This window comes from Haliotis asinina, chromosome 1 (assembly GCF_037392515.1).
Source record: "Haliotis asinina isolate JCU_RB_2024 chromosome 1, JCU_Hal_asi_v2, whole genome shotgun sequence".
NCBI classification, from domain to species: Eukaryota; Metazoa; Mollusca; class Gastropoda; order Lepetellida; family Haliotidae; genus Haliotis; species Haliotis asinina.
This window is the reverse complement of record NC_090280.1, coordinates 45,911,979-45,937,730: the sequence shown is the minus strand read 5'-3', so window position 1 is coordinate 45,937,730 and position 25,752 is coordinate 45,911,979. Positions and strand designations below refer to the sequence as shown.

Sequence of the window (25,752 nt, the reverse complement as noted above, 5' to 3'; positions counted from 1 at the left end):
ACCTGCTACCCTGATGCACGCGATGACCCCAGTCTCACCCATTTACCTCTGCGGGTAGAAACTCGGGTTTAAGGCGTCACGACAGAGCACTTTACCCACTTGGCTACCCATCCGACAATCCTTGTCAAATAGTCATCTCTCAAGACAGACAAATACATTGCATGTTGAAATTATTTGTTCAGTCAACTGATATATAACATTTAGATACGTCACACAGAAACAGTTATTCAAACCATATACTTGTGAATCTGCTGCTCTCAACACAGACTTGACATGAGTTCCAGGATCTCTACTTTCGACTCTGTATGATACTGTGTCCATTGTCTAATGAATTTGGGAATTGGTGAAATTGAGCGAGTGAGTGAGTTAATATTTAACGTCACATCGGCAGTATCTTAGCCATATCGTGACGAGAACCATAAATATTATGCATAATAGTGAATGGTAAAAATTTCAAATAAAACAACTAGACTATCACAGATAGACATTTAAAACCAGTAATTAATTCTAAAACAGTTTAATAACAGAGGACGCTACAATATAAAACACGGTCTATAGATCTCCAACAACTGAAGGTAGATCACCATACTGAGGACCATGGGGACTTACGGTACCTTTGCTACCTGTATGGACCCTAGTTGGATTTACATCATCCCCTCAGCGATGGTAGGAACGTTTAGCCAAAGTTTTAAAAGAACAAAAATGCTACGTTTAAAATCAGGTAAGCAAAAATTAAACTGTGAACGTTTTTGGGATTTACATATCCTCTCAGGAGGACAATAATTTTACGATGTTTCAACCCCCTTTGAGGATACAGCCACTAACAATACCAGTTTCTAATTTGTACTACCAGTCGTTAAAATATATCTGCCTACAGCATATAGTAATCAAATTCAGTCATTAAATCAATTTCTTTTTAAAAAAAAAATTAAATGATAACTAACAGCAGTAAAAAGATCCTTAATAGTTTTGACATTGAAATATTTGTCCATTGTGAAGGAGAATTTCACACAGTCAATCACAAGGGACACACAACGGAGGATCTTGAACTTTTAACAGGTACGCACGTGTATATCTTGTGTGGCCAGTACGACATCGTCTCATGATGACCTCTTCAAATCTGGACTGACACCCCAAGTAGGTGTAACCAATATAGAGTTTTATTTCATGTAATTTATTGATAGCAGGTGTCCTACCTCTTTTGCATAAGAGCACGGATGTAAGATCTAATACTAGCTTAGTAATCGGAGTATGAAATAAGAAGTGGTGTCACAGATTTATTGAGTGCTGCCTTGGCAGCAATATCTGCCATTGTGTTACCAGAAATAACCAGCAAAAGACGATGTCGTACTGGTCAGTAGCAAGATCATTATATAATTCAATAATTTCTATTAAAAGTGGATTTTTTCAAGATAGGTTTTTAATAGCCTGAAGGCACGAAAGAGAATCTGCATAAATTATATATTGTTTATGTTTAGGATGTCTTTGAATATATTTGAGAGCCGTTTATATGGCGTTAGCTTCTCCAGTAAAAATAGAGCTGGTATTTGGTATTCTAGGAGATATTGCTCTGAATCCAATGACAGTGGCACAAGCCATAGCGCCACCGTCCTTGGACCCATCTGTAAATAAGGCTTTGTAAGTGTTATATTTACCTTTTAATTGATTATATTCTTGTTTATATTGTAAGTCATTAGTTTCTGATCTTTTAAATGACGTTAATGTTAGGTCAACCTGTGGCTTAACCAGTCGCCAAGGAAGAGAAAAAAGAAGTCGGGAAGGAGATACATTTTCCAGCTCAATGCCAGCAGCAGCAATAAACGGCTTTATTCTGAGCCCAAGAGATGGAACAAGAGAAGACGTTTTGCTATACAAATCCTCATACAGAGGATTGAAGACACAGTTATATGCAGGGTTAAATTCATTAGAGTATAGTTTTGTGATATATTGTAAAGATAATTTTATACGGCGTTGTGCAAGAGATGGTTCATCGGCCTCAACGTATAGACTGTCAACAGGAGATGTTCTAAAGGACCCAAGACAAAGTCTTAGACCTTGGTGGTGGAACAAATCTAATAGTTTCAAGTTGTTTTACAAGCTCCACCATAAACGGTGGAGCCATAATCAAGCTTTGAGCGGACAAGTGATCTATATAGGTGTAGGAGAGTAGCTTGATCTCCTCACCTTGAATTAGACACGACTTTCAATAGTGCCTTCAGGGACTGAGTTTTTAGGGATTTTATATGCGGAAGAAAAGTTAATTGTGAGTCGAAAATCAGACCTAAGAATATGGCCTCTTTGACAACTTTGATGGGAGTGCCATTTAAAAAGAGTTCTGGGTCTTTATGTGGTTTATATTTACGGCAGAAATGGATGCAGTTAGTTTTGGATATAGAAAATCTAAAGCCGTTTTGAAGACACCATTTATTTATCCATTTTGTTTAAGCACAATTGCATTTGCCGTTCAATGGTATGTATATTTTTACCACGACAAGAGATATTAAAATCATCCACAAAAAGTGACCCATCAATTGAGCCACTTAAAACCTTGGATAAACTGTTGATCTTGATGCTAAATAAAGTGACAGACAAAATACTGCCTTGAGGGACACCCTGCTCCTGACTTTAATGATCAGACAGGGTGGAACCAACTCGGACTTGGAATTGTCTGTCTTCTAAAAACTGACATTTGAATTGGGGTAAACGGCCCCTCAAACCAAAGTCATGAAGATCCTTAAGAATTCCATACTTCCAAGTCGTATCAAATGCCTTTTCAAGGTCGAAAAAAATTGACACAGCATGCTGTTTGTTTAACATGGAATTTGTAATAAAAGATTCTAAAGGTACCAAATGATCGATGGTGCTTCGATTTTTGCGGAAACCACATTGAATGTTAGTGATGAGGTTGTTGGTTTGCAGGTACCAAACTAAACGATTATTAATCATACGTTCCATAGTCTTACAAACACAACTATTCAGGAATATTGGATCAGTATGATCCCGACCAGGTTTAGGAACAGGAATGATAATAGCATTTCGCCATGATGAAGGAAAATGACCAGACGTCCATATATTATCACATATATTCAAAAATGTTTCTAAATACGATTCAGGTAAATGTTTAAGGAGCTGATAATTTATGTTATCAGCGCAAGTCGCAGTAACATGAGCTTGCTCAAGGGCAGTATGGAGCTCATGAATGGAAAAGATTTCATTGTAGTCCTCCCCATTGTCCGACTTAAAATTAATTTTCTTTTTTTCTTGTTGATCTTTAAATTTCTTAAAGCCTGGTAAATAATTTGACGAAGAGGAATGTTTTGCAAATGTTTCACCAATTTTATTTGCAATATCAGGTGTTTCAGTGAGAAAACTGTCACCTTCCTTGAGATGGTGAACACTACACTTTGATCCTTTACCTTTGATTTTCTGTACCATATTCCAAACCTTAGAAATTGGCGTTCGTGAGTTGATTTTAGAAACGTAGTTTTGCCATGACTGTCGCTTATGTTGCTTAAATGTGCGATGAGCCTTGGCATTAGAAATTTTAAATTGATTTGAATTGTGGACAGTTGGATGGCGACGGAAATGTTTTTCTGCCTTTTTTCTGTCCCTTCTAGCTTGTTTGCAATCAGTGTTTAACCACGGTTTACGAATGTGTGAAACTGTAGAGGATTTTGGAATGCATTCATCATCATTTAATTCATCAGAAAAGGTTTGAATAGGATCAGGGGCATATAGGAATAAACTAGGTTGCAACCTTTCAGTGCATAATGTTCGAAACAGAGACCAATCAGCTTTGTAAAGTTCCACTTTGAAGTGTCACTTGGATGTATAGTTGATAGAACAGTGGGGAAATGGTCGCTTCCAGAAAGGTCATCATGAACAGACCATACAAATTCATTTAATAAGTTGGAGTCTGTAAGGGAAAGATCTATTGAAGAATAACTTCCCGTTCCAGGATGCAGATAAGTATGTGAATTATCATTGAATATACATAAATCATTGTTGGAGATGAAATCCTCAAGTATCTTTCCTTTTGTATTTATAACTGACCCCCCCCCCCCCCCCCCTCTATTAAAATTGAGCCAGATTTAGCTTTGGTAACATTCTTTACTGTTCCAGCAATACCTTGGATTGCTTTCTCTAATAGAAAAGGCGAACAAGAAGTCAATTTCTTCTCACTAGATTCAGCAATAATGAATCGAGGCCAGGCATCACGGTCAGAATAACACAATCAGGTAATTGTGTCTTCCTCCTCATCAGAGTCATCTATATGAGAACGTTATTCTTTTTTGGGGTTTTGGTTAGCCATTGTTGTGTAGTTGTTTTTTCACCCTCCTGGCTCCCCACCCACCACGGAGTGTCATCAAGGACCATGCCTAATGCCTGTGGGCCTCCAACAGGCGGCACCAAGGATACCAAGAGGGTATACTCAAGCAGTAACATTACAGATAATGTACCACTAGACTGGCCCATGAGCCATCGCCTTCTCGGTATGAGACTCTAGGCAAAAGTCATAAAACATATATTCATGCAAACTTACATCAGAATCAAATGATGTTGTTTGAACAGAGGGCGCCAAGTCCACAATTTCAACAATTCCAAATATTTTTGTGCAGTTATATACAAATCCATGAACAGGGCTTGGCATGACCAGCCGATTGGTTGAACCGGGCCGGGCCGATTCAACCACCCGCCTTGGTGAAGTCAGGGTCAAAGTGATGTATTAGACAACAGGAACACGGTTGCAGGCCCCTGTTGCCCTCAACCACCAGGATCCCCTCCTTCACCGACACAGGGCCGCAACCCACGGCAAACGGGTTGGTGGACCAAATATTCCCCCCCCCCCCACACACACACACACACTACAGGGTTGTTGGCGAGCTCTTGGCGTTATCCAGCACCCACCACGAGGAGGTGGCTCGCCACGGGTGCCTTGTGAAATTGAGATCCCGATATAAAATAACACTCATCATATCAAATCACACAGTTTACACTAGAAAAGGCTCTGTAAATACCCCTTTGTATGTACTTTCATGCTTTCATGAGTGTTCCTTTAGCATAGGGATGTGTACTTTTAGTAATTATCTTTACAAGACATTTAATGTACAGGTGTACATTTATAATATAATTCATTCGACTTTGTAAAGTCGATAACACCTCCATTCCTCAAGGACTTAGACCTGGAGATTGATTAGATGACACCTCATGGCAACACCCATATATGATACAACCTTCCTATTTGGGATTTCTAATATGGGGTGTCCTTTCAACTGCATGCCTGTCTTACTTGACAACTTAATGAATGGGGAAGTCAAACTTGTATCATTTTTCTTACGTTGTGTGTGACAGGACTCTGATATTTGTGACATATTGCTGCAATGATAAATACGCGAGTGATATCCTATGTAAAATATATTTTAGCCTTCAGTAATCCGTGCTTGTCGTAAGACAGCGACTAACGGGATCAAGTGGTCAAACTCCCTGAATTAGTTAGCACGTGTCAATCTATCCCAATTGCTGTTAATCACTGGATTTTCTGGCCAAAGTCGATTATTTACAGACCATCGCCATGGAGTTGGAATATTGCTGTGAGCGTTGTTAAAGAACACAGAAACAAAATCCTACAAGCAAACCAACCATATACGAGCAGTCTTGTCTTGCACCAGTTAGTGATCAAGTCAGAAACACATGTTTCACTGACATTTTTCTGCACCACAGGATTGGTTGTTGTGGAGTATATAGCAGTAGATACAGTTTGCAGACTTTAACAGTAGCAGTAGACTAACTACATATGGCTTACCCGAGGCACTAGTACCACCGAGTAATTCAGAGTTACATTTTACATATTTAAGCGAGTGTAAATAAATGCGTCAGCGCGAATCGGGCCATTTGGTGAAGTACTTTACGTGTTCTTTTTTGTCTATCTGAATGTTGATAAGTCTTAATGTCTCATCATTACAATAGGTTATTGGGTAAGTGGGTGAGTTGAGTTTTACGCCACACTCAGCCATATTCCAGCTACATGGCGTCGGTCTGTAAATAATCGAGTCTAGACCAGACAATCCAGTGATCAACAACATGAGCATCGATCTGTTCAATTGGGAATCGATGACATGTGTCAACCAAGTCAGCGAGTCTGACCACCCGACCCCGTTACTCGCCTCTTACGACAAGCATTGTCGCCTTTTATGGCAAGCATGGGTTACTGAAGGCCTATTCTACCCTTGACCTTCATGGGTCCAATAGGTTATTTACATATGTAAATCATAACTGTTTGAACAGAACTGACAGAGACGATACATATCAGGTTCAAGTGGATTTGTCGGACGTAGGTTACATGTACGGCAAACATATCCTTGTCACTTCAGCTGATGTAATTACAGGTTTGTAAACAGGTATGCAGTGTATGCAGCGATACATGATGTGTATGGCCTTCAGCTGCTCGTGACTCGAGATATACCTGTACACAACAACTTCCTGGTTTGAGATACACTTCGGTTGCATCCCGTTGCGGGTAGGCTGTTACACCAAGCCCGATGTTGATAAGCCAACCGGGTGTTATAAAGGATTCCAAACTACACTGTATTGTGTTATTGCGACATACCCTGGTTTACCTTGTTTCACGGACCGGAATTTGTGATGAAAAGAAAACTGCACACGTAATACGTATGATGGATGAAGTGTGAGAAGAGTAAATTGGGACAGTAAGGAAGGATAAGAATATAAGAATATGGAAGAATAACTTTTCTATGGCTGTGAGAGCGACGCTTCAGTGTAGGTTCTAACACCGTTGTCAAGTAAGTGATAAACAGCACAAGGATAGAGGGGTGAGGACCGGACTTGCTTGGATAGATGGATGGATATAAAGAGACCTGTATTTCCAGTGTAATATTGATAACGCGCGTTGTGTGCAGTCATGATTTTTCCACTTCTGTCTTTGTTTCTCGGCGGCTGCTTAAAACAGGCAAGTGAGTATTCGTGTAATAAGGTAATCTGCTCGCGTCGCCTTAAAAAAACAAATTGCGATTGCATGACGATCATTTTCGTACAAAATGTGTGCAGGAGCTCCACTTTTGATGACAGTCCAGAATGTTCTGTCAGATATCGCCGATACACAATATCTCCTCGCTTCTGGATGTCAGTCTTTTGTATCAAATGGTGTTGATGATGATGTTGGATCCGCATTTTCGGAAAAGCATATTTACTTGTAGTTCTTGTAGGAGCAGGATAACTATCTATGTATCAACTTGTCTCACTGTAGATATATGTCATACCCATCGTTTATAATGGGTAGAGATGCATATCCCTCTACAGTGTGGAAAAGAATGAACAACGTATATGACTGGTGTTTAATTGCGAACGTGTTCGGTTTCTCTGTATTGTCAGGTTCCTTAGTCCTGACAAGTTCCCCCAAGACAGCGACAGAAGGAGAACACTTCACTCTGATCTGTAGCAGTAACACAACTGGTGGACAAGATAGACAGTGGAGCAGAAATGGTACCTCACCACTCCTCATCACAACACAAGGTTCCACAAGTTACACTGTATCCAACCCAGACATCTTCAACGGGTATCTGTCAGGACGTATCAATGTGAGCTGTGATGCCACACAACATAACGTGACTCTCAGGGTCAACTCCACCGTGGACAATGGTTCTGTGTGGCAGTGTGTGGATTATGGGGGCACCAGTAAGAGGAGCAGTAACAGGTTGACAATATGTAAGGCATTGAAAATAGCTGATTTTCAGTCATTTCCCTACAGTAGTCTAGTAGTTGACTAGCTAATGGCAATATGTGAATGTATAAGGTTGTACGAAATAGATTCGAATAGTTCACCGGTATAGTGGTACGGTTCAATAATAGTGGAATCTCTAAAACATACAATTGTAGTCTCAATTGTTGTCTCTATGGCGTTATAACATGTTTGTAATACAATGACAAGCACGGCCTTGATCGTAATTTTGACGTCTGTTGTCATTGTGTATGAATTCCAAATGTCATATTGCCTTTTCATATTCAGATAAAATGCTAGAACGTATTTCGAGTAAAATTATAGGAAAACAACAATATTTGTGATTATATCCAATGTAATTATATTGTCTTTGAAATGGACGTGTTGCTGCAGGTGTTACGGTAGATCAGACAACAGTAAACACAACAACCTGTGCGACTTCGGTCCCACCAACGAGAACCACAGATTCCACTGGACCCATAGGTAATAGACGAGTGTTTACGAAGTGACTAAGAGGTAAACTGTACTGACACCTAACTTCCTCGTAGGGAGCTCCGTCTTTGGTACCCGGTTATCCATGGTCCATTTCGATAATGTACTGATATACGTAGTCATAGTTTAATGTTAGATATCAGTTTTGCACTGTATCTTTCTGTAACCCTGTCCTCTGTCCACCTTTTCTGTATATTTCATTTGTGTATTATTAATGCAATTTTGAAATACTGACGACCAGATCTTTAATCTTAAGACACGCATGTGACACACAATTAAGTGACATGATAGTTCAGTGTACATGGTGATACTTTTGTTTAATTCAATGCGTCAGGTGCGGCTAGAGATGCTAGTAGTTATATAATTCATATTGAATTCTACCATGTAAGCATGTCTCGATAGGACATATTTTCTCTAAAATACATGCCCCTGACTTAAAAGACAAGCGCTACTTTTCAAAGTTCAATTTATCGAAGTTAAAGGTGTGGATAACTTAGATCTACGTTGTATTTCTGCTGCATATCATTATATACACGTATATTACTGTCCAAGTATTTTATGTTAAATGTCCCAATATCTTTTAAAATTTCAATAAAGCGGTCAAGTACGTTTGTACGTATAAGATATAAAGTAATATCATTTCTTTAAACAAACAAAGTCGTCAGTGTAACTAATTCTTCACCAGTAATTGTGACCAGTAGTTACATAAATGATACTTGTTTATGTGATTTCAGTCAGAATGTTAGGTCATTATGTACTTAAAACAAGCGTCAAAGTTACAGAAATATGTATTACAAGTTCTACCAACACGCCAATAAATACTTTTTGTGAATAATGGTGAGTTAAAGTCACTCAGAGGTGTATCATATTCAAGGAATGTTTACTTTTAAGACGGTGAAATATGACTGTTTGATGAGTAGACCAGTTTTTGTGCTTTCCATAAAGCAACATATATATATAGCTACACGTGTATAAAATATATATCGTAGTATTTTCAATACTTCTCTTGATATGTCAAAGATGAAAAACGGCTCAATACAAACTTAAGTCGAGCAAACATCAGGTCGAAAGTAACCTGTTTAACAGCTATAAAGCTGACATTGTATGCTGAATGATCAAACGCACTCGTTGATATTTAAAAGTAGCTAAAACTGGAAGACACCAGATATAGTAACTGTTATATTTGTGATAGGGGTGTGAAAGCTGTGTTCTGTGCTTAAAGTGGTGGGCAACAGGTTCAGCCTCGAAACGTGTTCATAACGTCTGTATTGTTCATAACTGGAGAAAAGGCTGTTTCACAACAGTTCTTTTTCCCATGATTCTTTTAGTCCTGTGAATTTTTTCCATGATTTGTTTTCTATCACCAATACGCTTGATAGCTTTCTACGTCTTCCAGAAGAAAGAACATATGTGCTCTACAGTATCGCCAAATCAAATACCTGCAGTACTAGTCATTTTGAATAATACTGTAAACGCACACAGAATGCTTCTCGTAAGCGAGCTGTTGAAATCCTTAGTGGTACGGATGCTTTGTACAGTTGGGACCTAAAGGTGCTACTGTAGTGGTTGGTGTCATGTCCTCCTTAACATTGGTGCCGTACCAATAAAACAATGGGACCACGAAACGTTATCTTCCTGTCTCTCATACGTCCAGGCCAGTTCGACATCATTGCCATCGCAGCTGGAGCCGCTGGTGGAGGTGTTGCTGTCATCGCTGTTGTCATCGTCGCAGCTGTTTGCATCAGAAAAAAACGTCGCTGTGTTGAAGGTAACACTTATAGTGACTGACTTACAACAACTCATTACGATCGGGACTCAGTTTCAGTGATTCATGATGAAGGTTTATCTAACTGTGTCATCGCTGAAAGGTTGTACTTCTACATGAAGTTGACAAACAGTCACATCTACATTATCGTCACAACTCACACCTACAATTTGCATTTTCTTCCAGATACTGTCAAGGATGAAAGTCGACCTGAAAGAAACCCTTCCAGAAGGTACGTCTGTGTCTGTAGCTCTCACAATAATAACCATTTCCAACCATCATCTCTCTAGCAATCACAGATATGTCCATAATTTGGGGAACGAAAATATTTCCACCGTGAACTTGAGCCACATTTACATATCAGATATATTGATTTGTCTTACACCACAGATGAAGCTAGATGTTTACAGGTGTTGACTAGTGCATGCACATTTCTGGGGTTGTGACCATCAGTGTATTCTCTTGTCTCATGACGAATACTTCCATGTGTATGGCCTACATTATTGCTTCGTATTTCTAATCTGACTATTTTAATGGTATTCTGTTGATATAAGTGCTGAGATGCTGATTGAAAGCCGCGTGACTGGGGAAGACGAAAACGGTAAGTTACGTGCAGCAATGAAATAGTTTCTCAACTAGCTTAATACACATCAACACACTGAAGTCGTATTACCAAACGTGACATTTACAAACCCTCAATATCTATAAATGTGACACATTTTTAATTAAATGTGCACAAACCTGGACACATTTCACGATGTTCGCGAAATGTTTAAATTGCAATTGACATATGCAATAGTCATTGTTCCTCTTAAAAGTAACTGTTTGGCTTGATATCACCTCTGTGTCGAAGTCCCAAATATTTCTCAGTTTTTACTCCGTACACTCCTTGAATTGTTGATTATGGGTGACGGTGGTTGCAGGATGCGAATACTTACAAAATTATTGATCACGTGGATATGTCAGTCATGCAGGACAATATTTTGTATGCCAAATATAGCACCGGCTGATTACAGTACTGAGGTTCCGAATCCTGTTGGTAACAATATATCGCTCCTACGAATCGTTTTTGAAAGAGCATTAGATTTACGTCAAACGAACTCGCACATGCCTGCATGACCTTTCCTAATGGTCTTCACGATTTAAAATTGTGTTTTCAAAGGCACTTTCAGTCTACTTTTTGCAAGATCTAACAGATAGGAAATGTGCATAAGTTGATATATATATCCGTTCTGTACTGGTATATAAATGTGCATAAGCTTCCACGGAACAATTATTATACCATACACAGAGGGATCTCCTCTGTATAGATGACTTTGTTTCAAGTAGATGTTGCTACTATTACCAGATGTCTACACCGAGGTGAAAAAGGTGAAGACGAATGCAGACCAACATGAACTTACTGACATGTATGCAAAACCACTCAAAGGACGAAAGGAAACACCAAATGGAAGTAAGTGTGCCAGAGGCTGTTGGAAGGGAAATTTAATAAAGTGGAGGAATATGACTAAAGCTTTCGTCAACTATTAAGTAAACAGTCAAATGGAAGAGCGTGTGCATGAATGGTTTGTGTAACTGCGTCCTCAACAATATTACAGCTATTTGGCGCCGGGCCGTAGATAATCGAGTCTGGGCAAGAAAGCGGTGTTATCAACCACATGAGCGTCCATGTACACAAGTAGGACACGAAGTCAGCGAGCCATCCCGTTAGTCTCCACTGACGACAAGCACAGTTTGCATAGGATCAGTTCTAACCCGAATCTTCAGGAAGAATCACATACAGATATACATTTGTCTTTTACTATGCAGATCAGACTAAACTCTGCAAATATGCTTGAGAGTGACGGAAGCACAAGTATGCTTCCTTGAATGGCTAACGAGCGGAACTAGTCAAAACCATTAGATTTATCCAGGCGCTGCTCTCAAATATCAGAAACGTGTATCTAAAACGTTACAACGTAATTCTGATCGCTTTGGGTTGATTTAGACATGTATCCAGTGCAGTTTTGTTTTCCTAGATCATACATGTACATGCCCCTGCCCTAATGGGGACGATATCGAATTTCTTTGAACTAATTAGTCCAAAGAATTTCGATCCGTACATCAACAATCGATGCAGTATTGTATCGGCGCAGCCATAATGTAAATAGGACGAAAAGTCATTCATAGTGTGTTAGTTTAATTAGTGTCGTATTTTCTGTTAAGATACGTATGCTCAAGTGAAGAAAGTGAAGAGCAGGGAAGGAACCGGTGAGAACATTGAAGACATGTACTCCAAACCACAGAAAGACAAACGGAATGTTTTACTGTCTAAAGAGAGAAGTGAGTAACATTGTCATAGTATGTTGTTGATATAAGTGTACGGAGACTAGCATTCAACACTCGGACTAAGACGTGAACGCATATTTATACAACAAATCAATCCGCATCATGTATTCTGTGATGACATGCAGCAATAATGCCCGTCAATTTTTTTTTTTCAGGTACTGATTGATATTCCAAGAAATAAGTCTTTTGAGACATGCGAAATTAACATCGGTGCTCATGCTCTCGCCATTGCCACAATGCCCTTAACCATGGCTTACTGATATTTTTTTAAATTGAAAAAAAAACATCCAAAATGATGCCGTGTATTATTGCTTGAACAACCTCATATCCAAGTAACAGCAATATTTTCTGAGACTAAGTTTAAAAAGAAATGCTTGATGCCTCTGTAGTTGCGCTATCAGAATTTGTGATCTTTCTTTTTCACATCGATCGGAATATGCAAGAGATTAACTTGAAACATCTATAATATATGATCCATCAAGATGCGCATGCCGACGGGAATAAAGTGAAGGGCAGGGAAGAAACAAATGAGAATACTGAAGACACGCATGTACGCCAAACTTCAGAAAGATTTGCCTTTGCAAGCGCACTATAAATATATAATGCTTTTTGTACCGAGGGATCGAAAACATACAATGAAAATAGCTATCTACAGGTATTATCACATGTTTCATTTTCACGTATTTGCTGCTCTTCTTTGAAATATAGGCTTTGTAACAAAATAGGCCCGCCCTGTCGATATTGCAGGAATGTTCCCTATCCTTTTATCACCGCTGGTGGTTTCCAATAAAATGTCTGTGTGTATACATCCATGAAGGTTATTCATTATAAGCATTTCTTCATGTGTAATACAGTGTGTTAATAGGGACGGGTTTGTAATACCAGAAGGATTATTTCACATAGTAAAATAAGTTTAAACTGTTACAATGTTTGTTCTGTGTTTAACGAATATCACAAAATTGCTAATCTGTTCAGTACAACATGAGCTTAGAGCGTTGCTCATGATATCAATCACTTCTTCTCTCGTCCAGAGTCTATGACTGACAGTCTGTTTGTAAACTGCTGGGCTATTTCTGAGTTTACAACAAACAAACTGAGATGTATCTACCACTTCATAATGCTTTCTAGGCTTCTAAAGTGCCAGACTAGTTATCCAGCGAACTTGAGGTATCGGGATCGGGACCACCTGTGAATGGGTGTATAAACCTTGGTGTCATCTTTGTGTGCAGACCCTTTCAGTGTTGCCTCAACCCCAGGTTTAAGGTGCACTTAAACGAACCCACGAACCCGTTGATATGACCTGATGGTGGCCTCATGAATACTAGAAAACACCCAGTAGCGTCTACAGCAACGTACAGTAGACTAAGTGTTCCAGTCTACCAACCACCCTAAGTATAGGAAAGCAGCAATAACTCGGTGCCAGCAGGAGTTTTTCATGATCCCCAGGGAGTTGAGAGAGATAATGCGATATGCCGTTTGAGTGAAATGCAGTGATGGAGGATGGAGCATGTGCTAGTTGCCTGGATATGCGGTATATAAATATTCTAGAACATATAATAATAATAAGAAGAAATAATCATCAATACTAGTAATTGTGTTCTGGTTGTCCCTTTCCCACCTGTTCTCTAAACGCACATTACATCATTTGTCATGAAACATGTATCACCATGATGATCTCCGATGTTGGAAAGCAACTCAACTGGCCGTAAAACAAAGAAGCATCAGAAAATACTCAAAAGCAGTAGAACATACCTTGCACTGCAGAAAAGGCTGGTTGATAGAGTCCTCTATACGTTACCATACAACATATCCATATCTAACCTGCCAAAGCTTGTGACATAATCTATTACGAAGGCCTGCTGATAACAATAATGACTTAGCACAGGCGACAAAACGTCTTTGTTATGTTTGTTCAGGTAATGCTAAAGAAATCATGCCCAACTATCAGGTTTTCCACATTACATTTAGCCGCGATGTCAAGCCGGTTGTACACATTTCTTCTTGGTCCATGAAAAGGACTACTTAAATTCACGATCTGCAACAGGATTTACTTCCTAGTCTCACATATTGAGTGAGTGAGTGAGTTAAAATTTATCGTTACAGTATTTCAGCCATATCGTGACGAGCACAATTAAGTACAAAAATAGAGATTAATTAATGGCACATAGTAAAAACCTGTCAAAGAAGGACAGTATAACTAACTAGAATATCACAGAAAAGTGAATCTAGTAATCTAAAACTGTTTAACTATAGACGACAATACAATATAGAAATGGACTATAGATTGCCAGCAACTGAAGGTAGATCACTACACTAGTGACCATGGTGGTCTCATATAGGCTACCGCGGCATCATTATTGGACGCTTGAGTTAATAGTTTGTTTTATCGCCACTTTGGTCAGTATTGTAGATATGGTACGGCGTGCCAGGTCGATATTGGAGGAATCGTGAAGAGGTCCATGTCTTATAGTACTGTCGGAAACAGTTCATACCAGGTGAGATGACTTTTCGTCGCCATACTGGCTGAGCGACCTAATTGCAATTATTAGTCTGATCTATTGTTTTCAACAGCTGTTTTCCAATAAGTAAGTCTTTTTCTAAGCCCGATATTCGAGTAGACACGCTTTTCTGAATATCCTCTTACATATCCCACTGAATGCCCAGTTAAGCCAAAGTTTAGTGATTTCGGGTTGTATGTTATCCCAACAGCGTAGATCGATGCTCATTCTGTCAGTCATTAGCCTTATGATGTCTGTGAAGGGAGTATACATCTGGATAAAAAAGAATGCATACTTTAGGCAGGCTGCCACCACGTAAATTGCAATAAAACTTAAATTGTAGTGCAAAATGACGTAAAGTAGAATAATTTAAGCTGCAGTAAAATGTAATAAATATTTACGTAAATGCTAATAACACTTTTTTATTATTTGGTAATATATCATATAAGCTACTTAGTTGGTTTTTCTTCTTAACTCAAGAAAGAAATGATAAATTTTACAACAAGGTCACACACTATTTGAGTTTAGTAACCTCGAGATAATTTGTAAGGTCACAGCAAATATCTCAGGGTTCTGCCAACATAAAGATACGTAGCGCAATAACTCACGAAATAATTAACAGATTTTGATCCAATGTTATATCAAGGTGTATTGGTGGGATCCTCCCTACACCAGCTGACTGGGGAACGTTTCAGGTTACAGCGAAAATTGTATTGTTTTGCACGTCTAAATATATTCCGCTGAAAAATATGTCGAGAAAATGAGTTGCAAGTATCGTCTAACGTCAGTCGACTTCAGTGATAGTTGAATAATTTTCAAGGTCACAGTGAGTTCGCTTGTGATATCCACCAAACTAAAGGATGGAATTTTTTCGTCTTTTTTGTATCAAGGCATCCGATTTCCATACCGTTGAGATAATTTGTAGGGTCACGGAGAGGATTACTGCGATATTCAGATAGGTGTGTTTCTGGCAATGAACTTTACATTTATTTTACGTATTTTCAAAATTCTGTTAGCTATTGCTTTCTTTAATTCTGTGATGATTCCACAAGTTGTGAAATTATTTGTGACACGTCTTAAAACTACCAAAGATTATATGTGTTTGTTTTGATGATTAAAATTAATTGTTTTTCATTATGGAGTTATTTGCACTGTTGACGCAAGGATATGTTTTACGAGCAATAGCTTTCAAGATTTTAATGTTATTTTCATTTTGAAGCTATTCATGCCTTATCCAAAAATAACATGATAATTCGTTTTTTCATGTTTTGAAATGTACGTTTAGTATTCTGTCTTCTTCATTTGGGAATTCGGTGTTCACATATTGCGTTGTCACAATTAGTTCAACTTGTTTCGTATTATTTTCTGCATCATATTACCACAAATCACAGTATTTAAATGAGAGGAAATTAATGTTAAATTTGCTAAGGATAACACGAATCGCTGGATATTCGTTGCCACAAAACAATCAGCCTGTCTATAGATTCTTTTGGTATTTGACCGATGCTTTTAAAATAATGTGTAGAAATGTAAAAGTCACGTCACATTTTCTGTAAGGTAGTCCATGTTTGTTGACCCTTATTTGTTATGGGTGTACTAAGGGAAACACAGGCAGTTGTGCCGGTAATACGATAAGACAAGGACACTGATATTTATCTTCTGAAAAGTCAGATGCAGTCATGAGAAGTATAGCCAAATAGTGTCTAATAAAAGTTACCAACGTCCCAATAGTGTCCATAGATTTTAGAATCTGATAATAATGCACAATGTCACACCATTTGTTTTATAAAAGACAAAATTTAATTCAACCACACTGAAAGGTTCTCGAACTGGAAGTACTAAGCTCATTAGAAAATCCATCGCCAGCCTTTTAGGGGTAGATAAAATGTTAAAAAAGTGGATCATAAATACACAGTCGCGTTTTAGTAGCTTTTATATTGTATGTTAGATATATCCGTTAGAACCATCACCACCACTTCCACACCCCCTGTGTCTTTAGATATATTAGATATAGCGGTTTGGACATCTAATACATAGTGGGGAGGAGATCGGAAACCCTCCTCAATCTCTACTCAGCAGTTTCACGCTCCAAACTGGACTATGGCTCCACTGTCTATGTTGGTCAATGCAGAAGCAACCTTAAAGTTGTTTATATTATCCACCATTAAGCCCTGAGTTTTGTCTTGGATCTTTCCGTACTTCCTCAATCATCAATCTATATATCAAGGATTGTGAGTCTTAAAATATCAAAATTTATTTTTCTCCGAATCAGTCAAACCTACTTATACCCGTATGTTTAATCCTCTTTATGAGAATACTAGAATTCGAATAAAACCGTTTCTTTCTGCTTGTAACATTTAGCATCTACTTTCAGCCTGTTCTATTCTCCTCCTTGGCAACTGGTGAGGTCACAAGTAGACTAAGAACTGACCACGTTAAAGAAATTTGAAACATGATCCATTAAGAAATAAATTTTAAACTTACAATGCCATTTTTACAGATGGATTCAAGGATGGCGTTGTTCCTTGTGCCACTGTCCAGTGATAAAGAACAATATGTTCTCGATTACCCGATAACAGCCCTTTCTTTACATCTGAAGCAAATATCATATTTACAGCCATAACAATATATTTATAAACACCTGAACATAAACAATACATATAATCTTTCCGACTCTGTTTCATGCGTTCACGCTTTAAAAATGTGTCTTCTTAACATCCACTTTCAATAAATAATATTGAATTAAATAATGATCTTGCTACTGACCAATACGACATCGTTTTCTCTTACTCAGTCATGTTGGAATTTCTGTGTAATATAGGGGTCGCTTTTGCTGCTAAGGCAGCACTTGACACATCTGTGACACCACTTCCAATTCCTTGCTCTGATTATAAACCTATCATCAACTGTTGTATCCATGGCCTGATGAGTTGTGGGACATCCAAATAAATTACGTCAACTAAAACTATCGGTTCCTATCACATGGGCAGTCCGTCCACATTTGAGGAAACATGTCCTTCTTGACTATTGATTTGTCCCTCGCAAGGGATAGGTAGATCAATATGAAAGTTTTTTTTCTTTTTCACTACTGTAAATTTTTATTCAGTTAGTGTCATATTTCAAAGAAATAGAAATGTTTCATAAATTCTGATATGTTTGGTAAATAGATAAGCATATTATAATTATTGTAGACCATAAACCGTGATTGTTCAGGACTGTATCCACAAAGGCAGTTAAAGCGCTATAAAATATTGTCCTCACACCCTACGAAAGTCCCCAAAAGTTCAAGTTAAATTTGAACTTACTACTTACCGTGTGGGCGTCATTTATGATTTATAGCTAGAATGCCCTAATTACTAACATCTGAAGGGATGGTGTAAACACAGCCAACGTCCATGCCGGAGGCAAATGCACTGTAAGTCCCCAGGGGCCCTAGGATGGTGATTTACCTTCGCATGTTGGCAAACTATGGCGTGTTTTTATATTGTATTGTCATTTATAGTTACAACAATTAAGATTTAATTACTAGTGTAAATTCATATCTGTGATAAGCTAGTTGCTTTACTGTTCTATGCAGACAAGTATGTTCTGTAAATTTGTATTTTTTATTCATTTATAAATATACAAATTTCTTAATTAGTCGCAATATGGCTGAAACACTGACGATGTGAAATTAAGTGTTACCTCACTCACTCCCGGTTAGTCCTTCAGGACGGCGAACAGACATTTACTTTAAACATTGTCCCAGTTTATGAAACTGTACGTACGTTTATGTAATCGTAAACGTCAGACATTAGGGGTATAAAACGTGGGTATTGTTTGTGTCGCTTTTCTTGTTGCTCACGAGGCTAAACAGAAATGCAGCGCCACAATAGTTCCGGGTAGAAATGCAGCATATTTTTCCTCGTCATGTCTGATGGCTAGGTTAACATGACACATACCAACACAATCGCTGTCTTATATCAAAAGGTCTCGGCCTACCTCTCAACATTTTATTACTTATGATTTGAGCTCGATTATGGGACTCGAAAACATCAGGTATACAATTTGTACTCGCTATTCTTGTGGTAATGAGGTTGAACGTTAATGGATCACCACAATAGGTCTGCATAGAAATGTAGTCTTTTTATCTGTAATGTCCAGCAGTTATCTAAGTCCAGGTCACTAAGCCCCAGCACTGACACACAGAACAAACTTCGGCCGTAGCCCAAAGTAATAACAGAATCTCTCAGCAGGAGTAAAATGTCACTCACAAAATCAGCATGAGTCCTTCAACCATCCAGAAGATCCTGTCGCCCTGGGACTAGCCACGGAATGTCCAGGTTATTGCCAACAAACAAGGTATGAGGACGTGGGTGACAAGCATCCAGACTGAGATTAGCAGTATAAATTTACTGTAAATAAACAAAGGGGAAGGGTTCAAAGTACGAGTTAGAACCTCGGAAAGTTATAAACATTTTGTTATATATAGTGTAACTGAAATATGACTACACTACAGTCCAAGATAGTAGATATTTATTTCGTTTAGATGAACTATTTTTTTTTAAATATATAGTTGATGTGACAATAAGTGTATGGTCATGTCATCCAGGAAAATGGCGAGTGACTACATGCCCCAGCCATTCCCTCTCAACTCTGATCGTTCATATACTGTAATTAATACATCTTTTCAAAATTTTGGTGGAATGAATACATAACTATGATGCTTAGTGTTTATACCATCGGAAGGGGTTGAAGTAGCGAAATATATTGTCTTCCCAAAATGGTACTTAAGATCACATCATTCAATGTTTGTTGAGCGTTGGCAGAATTGTAATCGTAGAATTTTTGAAGGTTAAATTTATGACGAAATTTTCAGAATTCGCCAACAGCTGAGGGATGATATAACATCCAGTTAAGGACAATGCAGGTAGCTAATGTACCGTGCATCCCTAGCATGGTGATTTACTTTCAATTCCTGACGATCTAAAGCCCGTTTTTCATTGTGTTTTTTTTCAAAATGATTAGCATTTTACACTCAACTCAAACAAATAATATGTGATAAACTAATCGCTATGCTGTCTTTCACTCTTATTTAAAGGTACGTAATAGTCTATAGACTTATATCTAGTACATACCATTTTTGTCGTCACGATATGGTAGTTTTATTGCTGATGTGACTCAAAATTTGAACTCTCCCGCTCACTTCCACATCTTGTTTTCTGAGGTTTGTGATGCATGTATTGCAGATTTTGCGGTTTGGGAGTACCAAAATGAGTGAGTGAGTGAGTTAATATTTATCGTCACATCGGCAATATCTCAGCCATATCGTGACGAGAACATTTAATACTGAAATGAAATATATATATCTATTATAAAACCTGTCAACGAGAGACAGTAAAACAACTAGAATATCACAGATGAGAATATAAAACTAGTAACTATACCTAAAACAATTGATCTATAGAGGACAATACAAGATAAAAATGGGCTATAGATTGCTAACAACTGAAAGTAGATCACCATACTAGGTACCATGGGGACTTACTGTACCTTTGCTACCTGCATGGACCCTAGCTGGATTTACATCATCCCCTCAGCCGTCAGCAATTTGGGAAACCTAGCCATGCAAATAAAAAGACACTTATGCTACGATTAAAAACATGAAAGTTTGAATTTACTTTGAATGTTTGTGGACCTACGTACCCTCTCAGGGGGACAATAGTTTTACAGTACTTCAACCCCCTTTGAGGATACAGCCACTAACAAGCACAGTTCTCAATTTAAACTTCCAATAATAAAATATTTATCTATTTACAATTCAGACAATAAATCTAATTCTTTTAAAAATGCAATGATTAAATGAGAGCTTGTGTTATTAAAAAGATCCTTCAGAGGTCGTGAATGAAAATACTGATCCCTTGTGATGGAATACTCGACACAGTCAAGCAGGATATGCTTGACTGTGATTCTTCCATCACAAGGGATACAAAACGGAGGATCCTCACCTTTAAGCACATATTTATGTGTATATCCTGTGTGGCCAATACGACATCGTCGCATGATGACCTCCTCAAATCTGGACTGACAACCCAAGTAGGTGTAACCAATATACGGTTTTATTTCATGTAATTTATTGATACCTACTTGAGTGTCCCACTTCTTCTGCATCAGATCACGGATATACGTTCTAATGCAAGCTTTGTAATCTGAATATGGAAGAAAAAGTGGTGTCACAGATTTGTTGAGAGCCGCCTTGGCAGCAAGATCGGCCATCACATTTCCAAAATACCTACGTGACTGGGTAACCAACAAAAGACGATGTCGTATTGGCCAGTAGCAAGAGTATTATACAATTCAATAATTTCAATTAAAAGCGGATGTTTACAAGAAATGTTTTTAATAGCCTGAAGACAAGAAAGAGAGTTGGAATATATCATATACTGCTTACGTTTAGGGTGTCTTTGAATATATTTAAGAGCTGTTAATATGGCGTTAGCTTCTGCTATAAAAATAGAACTATTATCTGGTAATCTAGAAGATATTGTTCTGGATCCAATGACAGTAGCACAAGCAACTGCACCACCGTCCTTGGAACCATCTGTAAATAAGGATTTGTAATTGTTATATTTATGTTTCAATTGATTATATTCTTGTTTATACTGTAATTCATTAGTTTCTGTTTTTTTAAATGTAGTTAATGTTAGGTCAACCTGTGGCCTAACCAACTGCCATGGTGGAGAGGAAAGAAGACGGGAAGGAGCTATATTGTTCAGCTCAATACCAGCAGCAGCAATAAACGGCTTTATTCTGAGCCCAAGAGGTGGAACAAAAGAAGACTTTTTGCTATACAAATCCTCATAAAGGGGATTGAAGACACAGTTATATGCAGGGTTAGATTCGTTAGAGTATAGTTTTATGATATATTGTAAAGATAATTTGATACGGCGTTGTGCAAGAGATGGTTCATCGGCCTCAACGTAAAGACTGTCAATAGGTGAAGTTCTGAAGGACCCAAGACAAAGTCTTAGACCTTGGTGATGGACAGGATCAAGAAGTTTAAGATTGCTTTTGCAGGCGCCACCATAGACGATGGAGCCATAATCAAGTTTAGAACGAACGAGTGATCGATATAAATGGAGAAGGGTGGCTTGATCCCCTCCCCATTTTGAATTTGAAACCATTTTCAACAAGTCAAGAGCTTTCAGGCATTTAGTTTTAAGTGATTTAATATGGTAAAAACGTTAAGTGTGAATCAAAGATTAGACCCAACAATTTGGCTTCCTTCACAACTTTAATGGGCGTCCCATCTAGAGACAGTTCAGGGTCTTTATGTGGTTTGTATTTACGACAAAAATGTATGCAGTTAGTTTTCGATTAATCCTGTTTAAACACAACTGCAATTGCCGTTCAATGGTATGCATATTTTTACCACGACAAGAAATATTAAAATCATCCACAAATAACGATCCATCAATTGAATCGTTTAAAACTTTAGATAAACTGTTGATCTTGATGCTAAAAAGAGTGACTGACAAAATACTGCCTTGTGGAACACCCTGATCCTAATTGTAATGATCAGACAGGGTAGAGCCCACGCGGACCTGGAATTGTCTGTTATTTAAAAACTTGGCTATAAATTCAGGCAAACGACCTCGCAACCCGAAGTCATGTAAATCTCGTAAAATGCCATATTTCCAAGTAGTGTCATATGCTTTTTCAAGATCAATAAAGATAGACACAGCGTGTTGTTTGTTAATCAGTGCGTTTTTCACAGATGATTCTAAACGCACTAAGTGATCGACAGTACTTCTGTTTTTCCGGAAACCACATTGTATATCTGTGATAAGGTTATTAGTTTCCAAGTACCAAACAAGTCGATTATTTATCATGCGTTCCATGGTCTTGCAAACACAGCTTGTTAATGAAATCGGACGATAATTAGACGGATCCGTATGATCACGTCCAGGTTTAGGTATTGCTACTACTATGGCGTCACGCCATGACGGAGGAAAGTTACCCGATGTCCAAATATCATCAAAAATATTTAGGAGAGTTTCTAGGCAGGATTCTGGTAAGTGCTTCAGGAGTTGATAATGTATGTTATCAGCTCCAGTAGCAGTGTCATGAGCCTGATCAAGAGCAGTATGGAGTTCATGAATAGAAAACGTTTCATTATAATCTTCCCCATTATCAGAATTGAAATTAATAGTTTTCTTTTCTTGTTATTTTTGATACTGCTGGAATTTAGGTAAATAATTAGAAGAGGAAGAGTGTTTAGCAAGGGTTTCGCCCAGTTTATTTGCGATATCTGATTTATCAGTAAGTAATTGATCTTCATGTTTAAGATGATGGACAGTAGATTTAGTACCTTTACCTTTGATTTTCTGGACCATGTTCCATACCTTGGACATGGGTGTCCAAGAATTTATTTTAGATACATAATTTTGCATACATAAGATTGGCGTTTGTTCTGTTTAAAAGTACGCCGTGCTTTAGCATTTAAAATTTTACATTTATTTAAATTATGCACCATAGGATGGCGACGGAAATAATGTTCTGCTTTTTTCCTTGCCTTCCTAGCTTGTTTGCACTCATCGTTGAACCATGGTTTTCTTATGTGTGGAACTACAGAGGACTTTGGTATACACTCATCAGCTATGGAATTCAGTTCATCCGAAAAGCATTTAATAGCATCGGGAGCGTCAATAAAACGTTCAGGTTTAAGTTTTTCAGCACACAGTGTTTCATATAAAGCCCAGTTAGCCTTTTTAAAATTTCGTCTTGATGATGGAGGAACATCGGATGGAGTAACAGCTTTTAACATAGTAGGAAAATGGTCACTTCCACAGAGGTCATCGTGGACTGACCATTCGAATTCATTTAGTAGTTCGGAAGTTGTCAGTGACAAGTCAAGAGCAGAATAGGTCCCTGTACCAGGATGTAAATATGTGTTGGAACCATCATTATAAATACATAAATCATTATCAGAACAAAAGTCCTCCAACAATTTCCCTTTAGTGTTTGTATTTACACTACCCCAGAGTGGGTTGTGCCCATTTAAATCTCCCATTATAATACAGGGCTTCGGGAGCTGATCATATAGAGCTTGAAGATCAGTTTTAGCAAACGTCGAAGACGGAGAAATATAAAGAGAGCATAGTGTAAACGCTACATGTAACGTAATTCTCACTGCAACAGCCTGTATATTAGTATCAAGTGAAACAGGGCTTTGAATAACGTTTTGTTTCACTAGAATGGATGATCCACCAGTGGCCCTATCACCCGGAGGTGCAAAACAATGATATGTATTAAACTGACGAAAATTAAATGTATCTGTTTGTTTTAAATATGTCTCTTGGAGACATATCGCTGAAGGTATAAAATCTTGGACTAATAGCTGTAATTCATGTAAATTAGTCCTTAATCCTCTGCAGTTCTACTGTACAATATTATTGGAATAAACTATCTTTTAGGGGGATTTATTGGGGATCTACCCCGCACTCTTTTGGAGGGCGACAAGCTATGTGCCCTAGAATGGACGTTTTCAGAAACGTCCATGTCTTCAAGAGACCCGTATTTATTGAACAATTGAATTTTGTTCTGTGACCCTTTTGGAGCTCTGCCACTTTGTTGTTTTGAAGCATCAGGTTTTGGCTTCGGTTTATTTTTCGCAGTTTGTTGACTATCAGCTGTGGATTGAGACTTTGAGTTTGACTGAGATGATGATTTGTGATCAGAAGAAGACTTTGAGGTACTAGGAAGTGATTCCTCAGTCTGTGATGATATAGCAGGGTACAAAAGCTGTGGAGAATCGCAATTTACCCAAGTCAAGGTAGTTTGGCAGCCTGTGGTTGATGTAGTGTTAGATTTAGATCCCGATGATGTTTTTGCTACTGTAGCATAAGTTTGTGGAAGATCAGATGTCTTTACCAGTTTTTTGGCCTCGGAAAAAGAGATATTTTGAGTAAATTTGATTTTATTGATTTCCATTTGCTCTTTCCAAATAGGACATTGCTTAGAAAATGAAGAATGGTCGCCTGAGCAATTGGTGCATTTTTTATAATCACTGTCACAATCTTCTGTTGTGTGTGTCTTCTCACCACAGTGAGCACACACAACAGACAATGTGCAAGTATTCACGCCATGTCCATATTTCTGGCATTTAAAACACCTGAGCGGGTTGGGGATGTAGGTATTAACTTGTATGTTACAATAGCCTGCCTTCACTGATTTAGGAGCATTTGGACATGAAAAAGTAAACAGATAGGTATTAGTTTGGAATGTTTCAGTGTTTTTTTGGGTTTAAAAGCGCTTCACATACAGCACACCTTGATCTTTCATTTCTGATCCTATGTCAATTTCGGACATGTCAGCAAACAATCGATCACGATCTCTGATGATACCTTTACTAGTATTCAAGGTCTAGATCTTGTGAGCAGAGACCGTGACGGGAATGCCCCCGAAAGATTTCATGTTCATCAGGTTCGTTGCTTGTTGCTTTTTCCCGCATTCGACTAGCAGGGCACCCGAACGCAAGCGTCTAATGTTTTTCACCTCTCCTGCAACACCTTGAATACCCTTGGATACAACAAAGGGGTTCAACTTTAACGGTGTCTTCTCAGGAGTCTCAATAACAACGAAACGCGGCCAATATTCAATCGATGCAGACGGTCTATGGTCAGTATCAACAGGGTCAATATCAAGTGGACGTTTTGTTTTTTTGGTTGGGGTTTCATACGCCATAGTTAGTTTAATATGGTTCATCATCCGAGCTCCCCACCCACCACGGAGTATCACAAGGACAATGCTAAAGCAAGCGGGCCTCCAGCTTGCAGCACCAAGGATACCCGGATGATATACTCCAGTAGAAGAATTACAAAGAATTAATCCACCAGATTGGCCCATGAGCCACCGCCTTCTGGGCATAAGACTCTAGGCAAAATTCAGAACTT

General features: G+C 38.3%; 1 protein-coding gene across 2 annotated transcripts; it reads left to right on the top strand.

The window, feature by feature from the left end:
* The first annotated feature begins 6,285 nt into the window (after positions 1–6,285).
* LOC137292137 (uncharacterized) lies at positions 6,286–13,247 on the top strand. 2 transcript variants are annotated; one of them, XM_067823688.1, is made up of 9 exons: positions 6,286–6,971; positions 7,390–7,722; positions 8,129–8,218; positions 9,882–9,995; positions 10,179–10,224; positions 10,547–10,593; positions 11,341–11,445; positions 12,198–12,314; positions 12,476–13,247. In XM_067823688.1, exons 1-9 carry the CDS (start codon positions 6,920–6,922, stop codon positions 12,484–12,486), a joined length of 915 nt encoding a protein of 304 aa, XP_067679789.1. In that variant the 5' UTR covers positions 6,286–6,919; the 3' UTR covers positions 12,487–13,247. The 2 variants fall into 2 exon arrangements, with proteins under 2 accessions (XP_067679789.1, XP_067679782.1); XM_067823681.1 differs by having other exon boundaries at positions 6,489–6,967.
* Positions 13,248–25,752: the final 12,505 nt, after the last annotated feature.

Bases quoted from the DNA above. Each gene is read 5' to 3' on its own strand.
- LOC137292137 (XM_067823681.1), top strand. From the start codon at position 6,856: ATGGATGGATATAAAGAGACCTGTATTTCCAGTGTAATATTGATAACG. The intron at 9,996-10,178 runs GTAACACTTATA...ATTTTCTTCCAG, and splicing joins AAAACGTCGCTGTGTTGAAG to ATACTGTCAAGGATGAAAGT. The intron at 10,594-11,340 runs GTAAGTTACGTG...TACTATTACCAG, and splicing joins GACTGGGGAAGACGAAAACG to ATGTCTACACCGAGGTGAAA.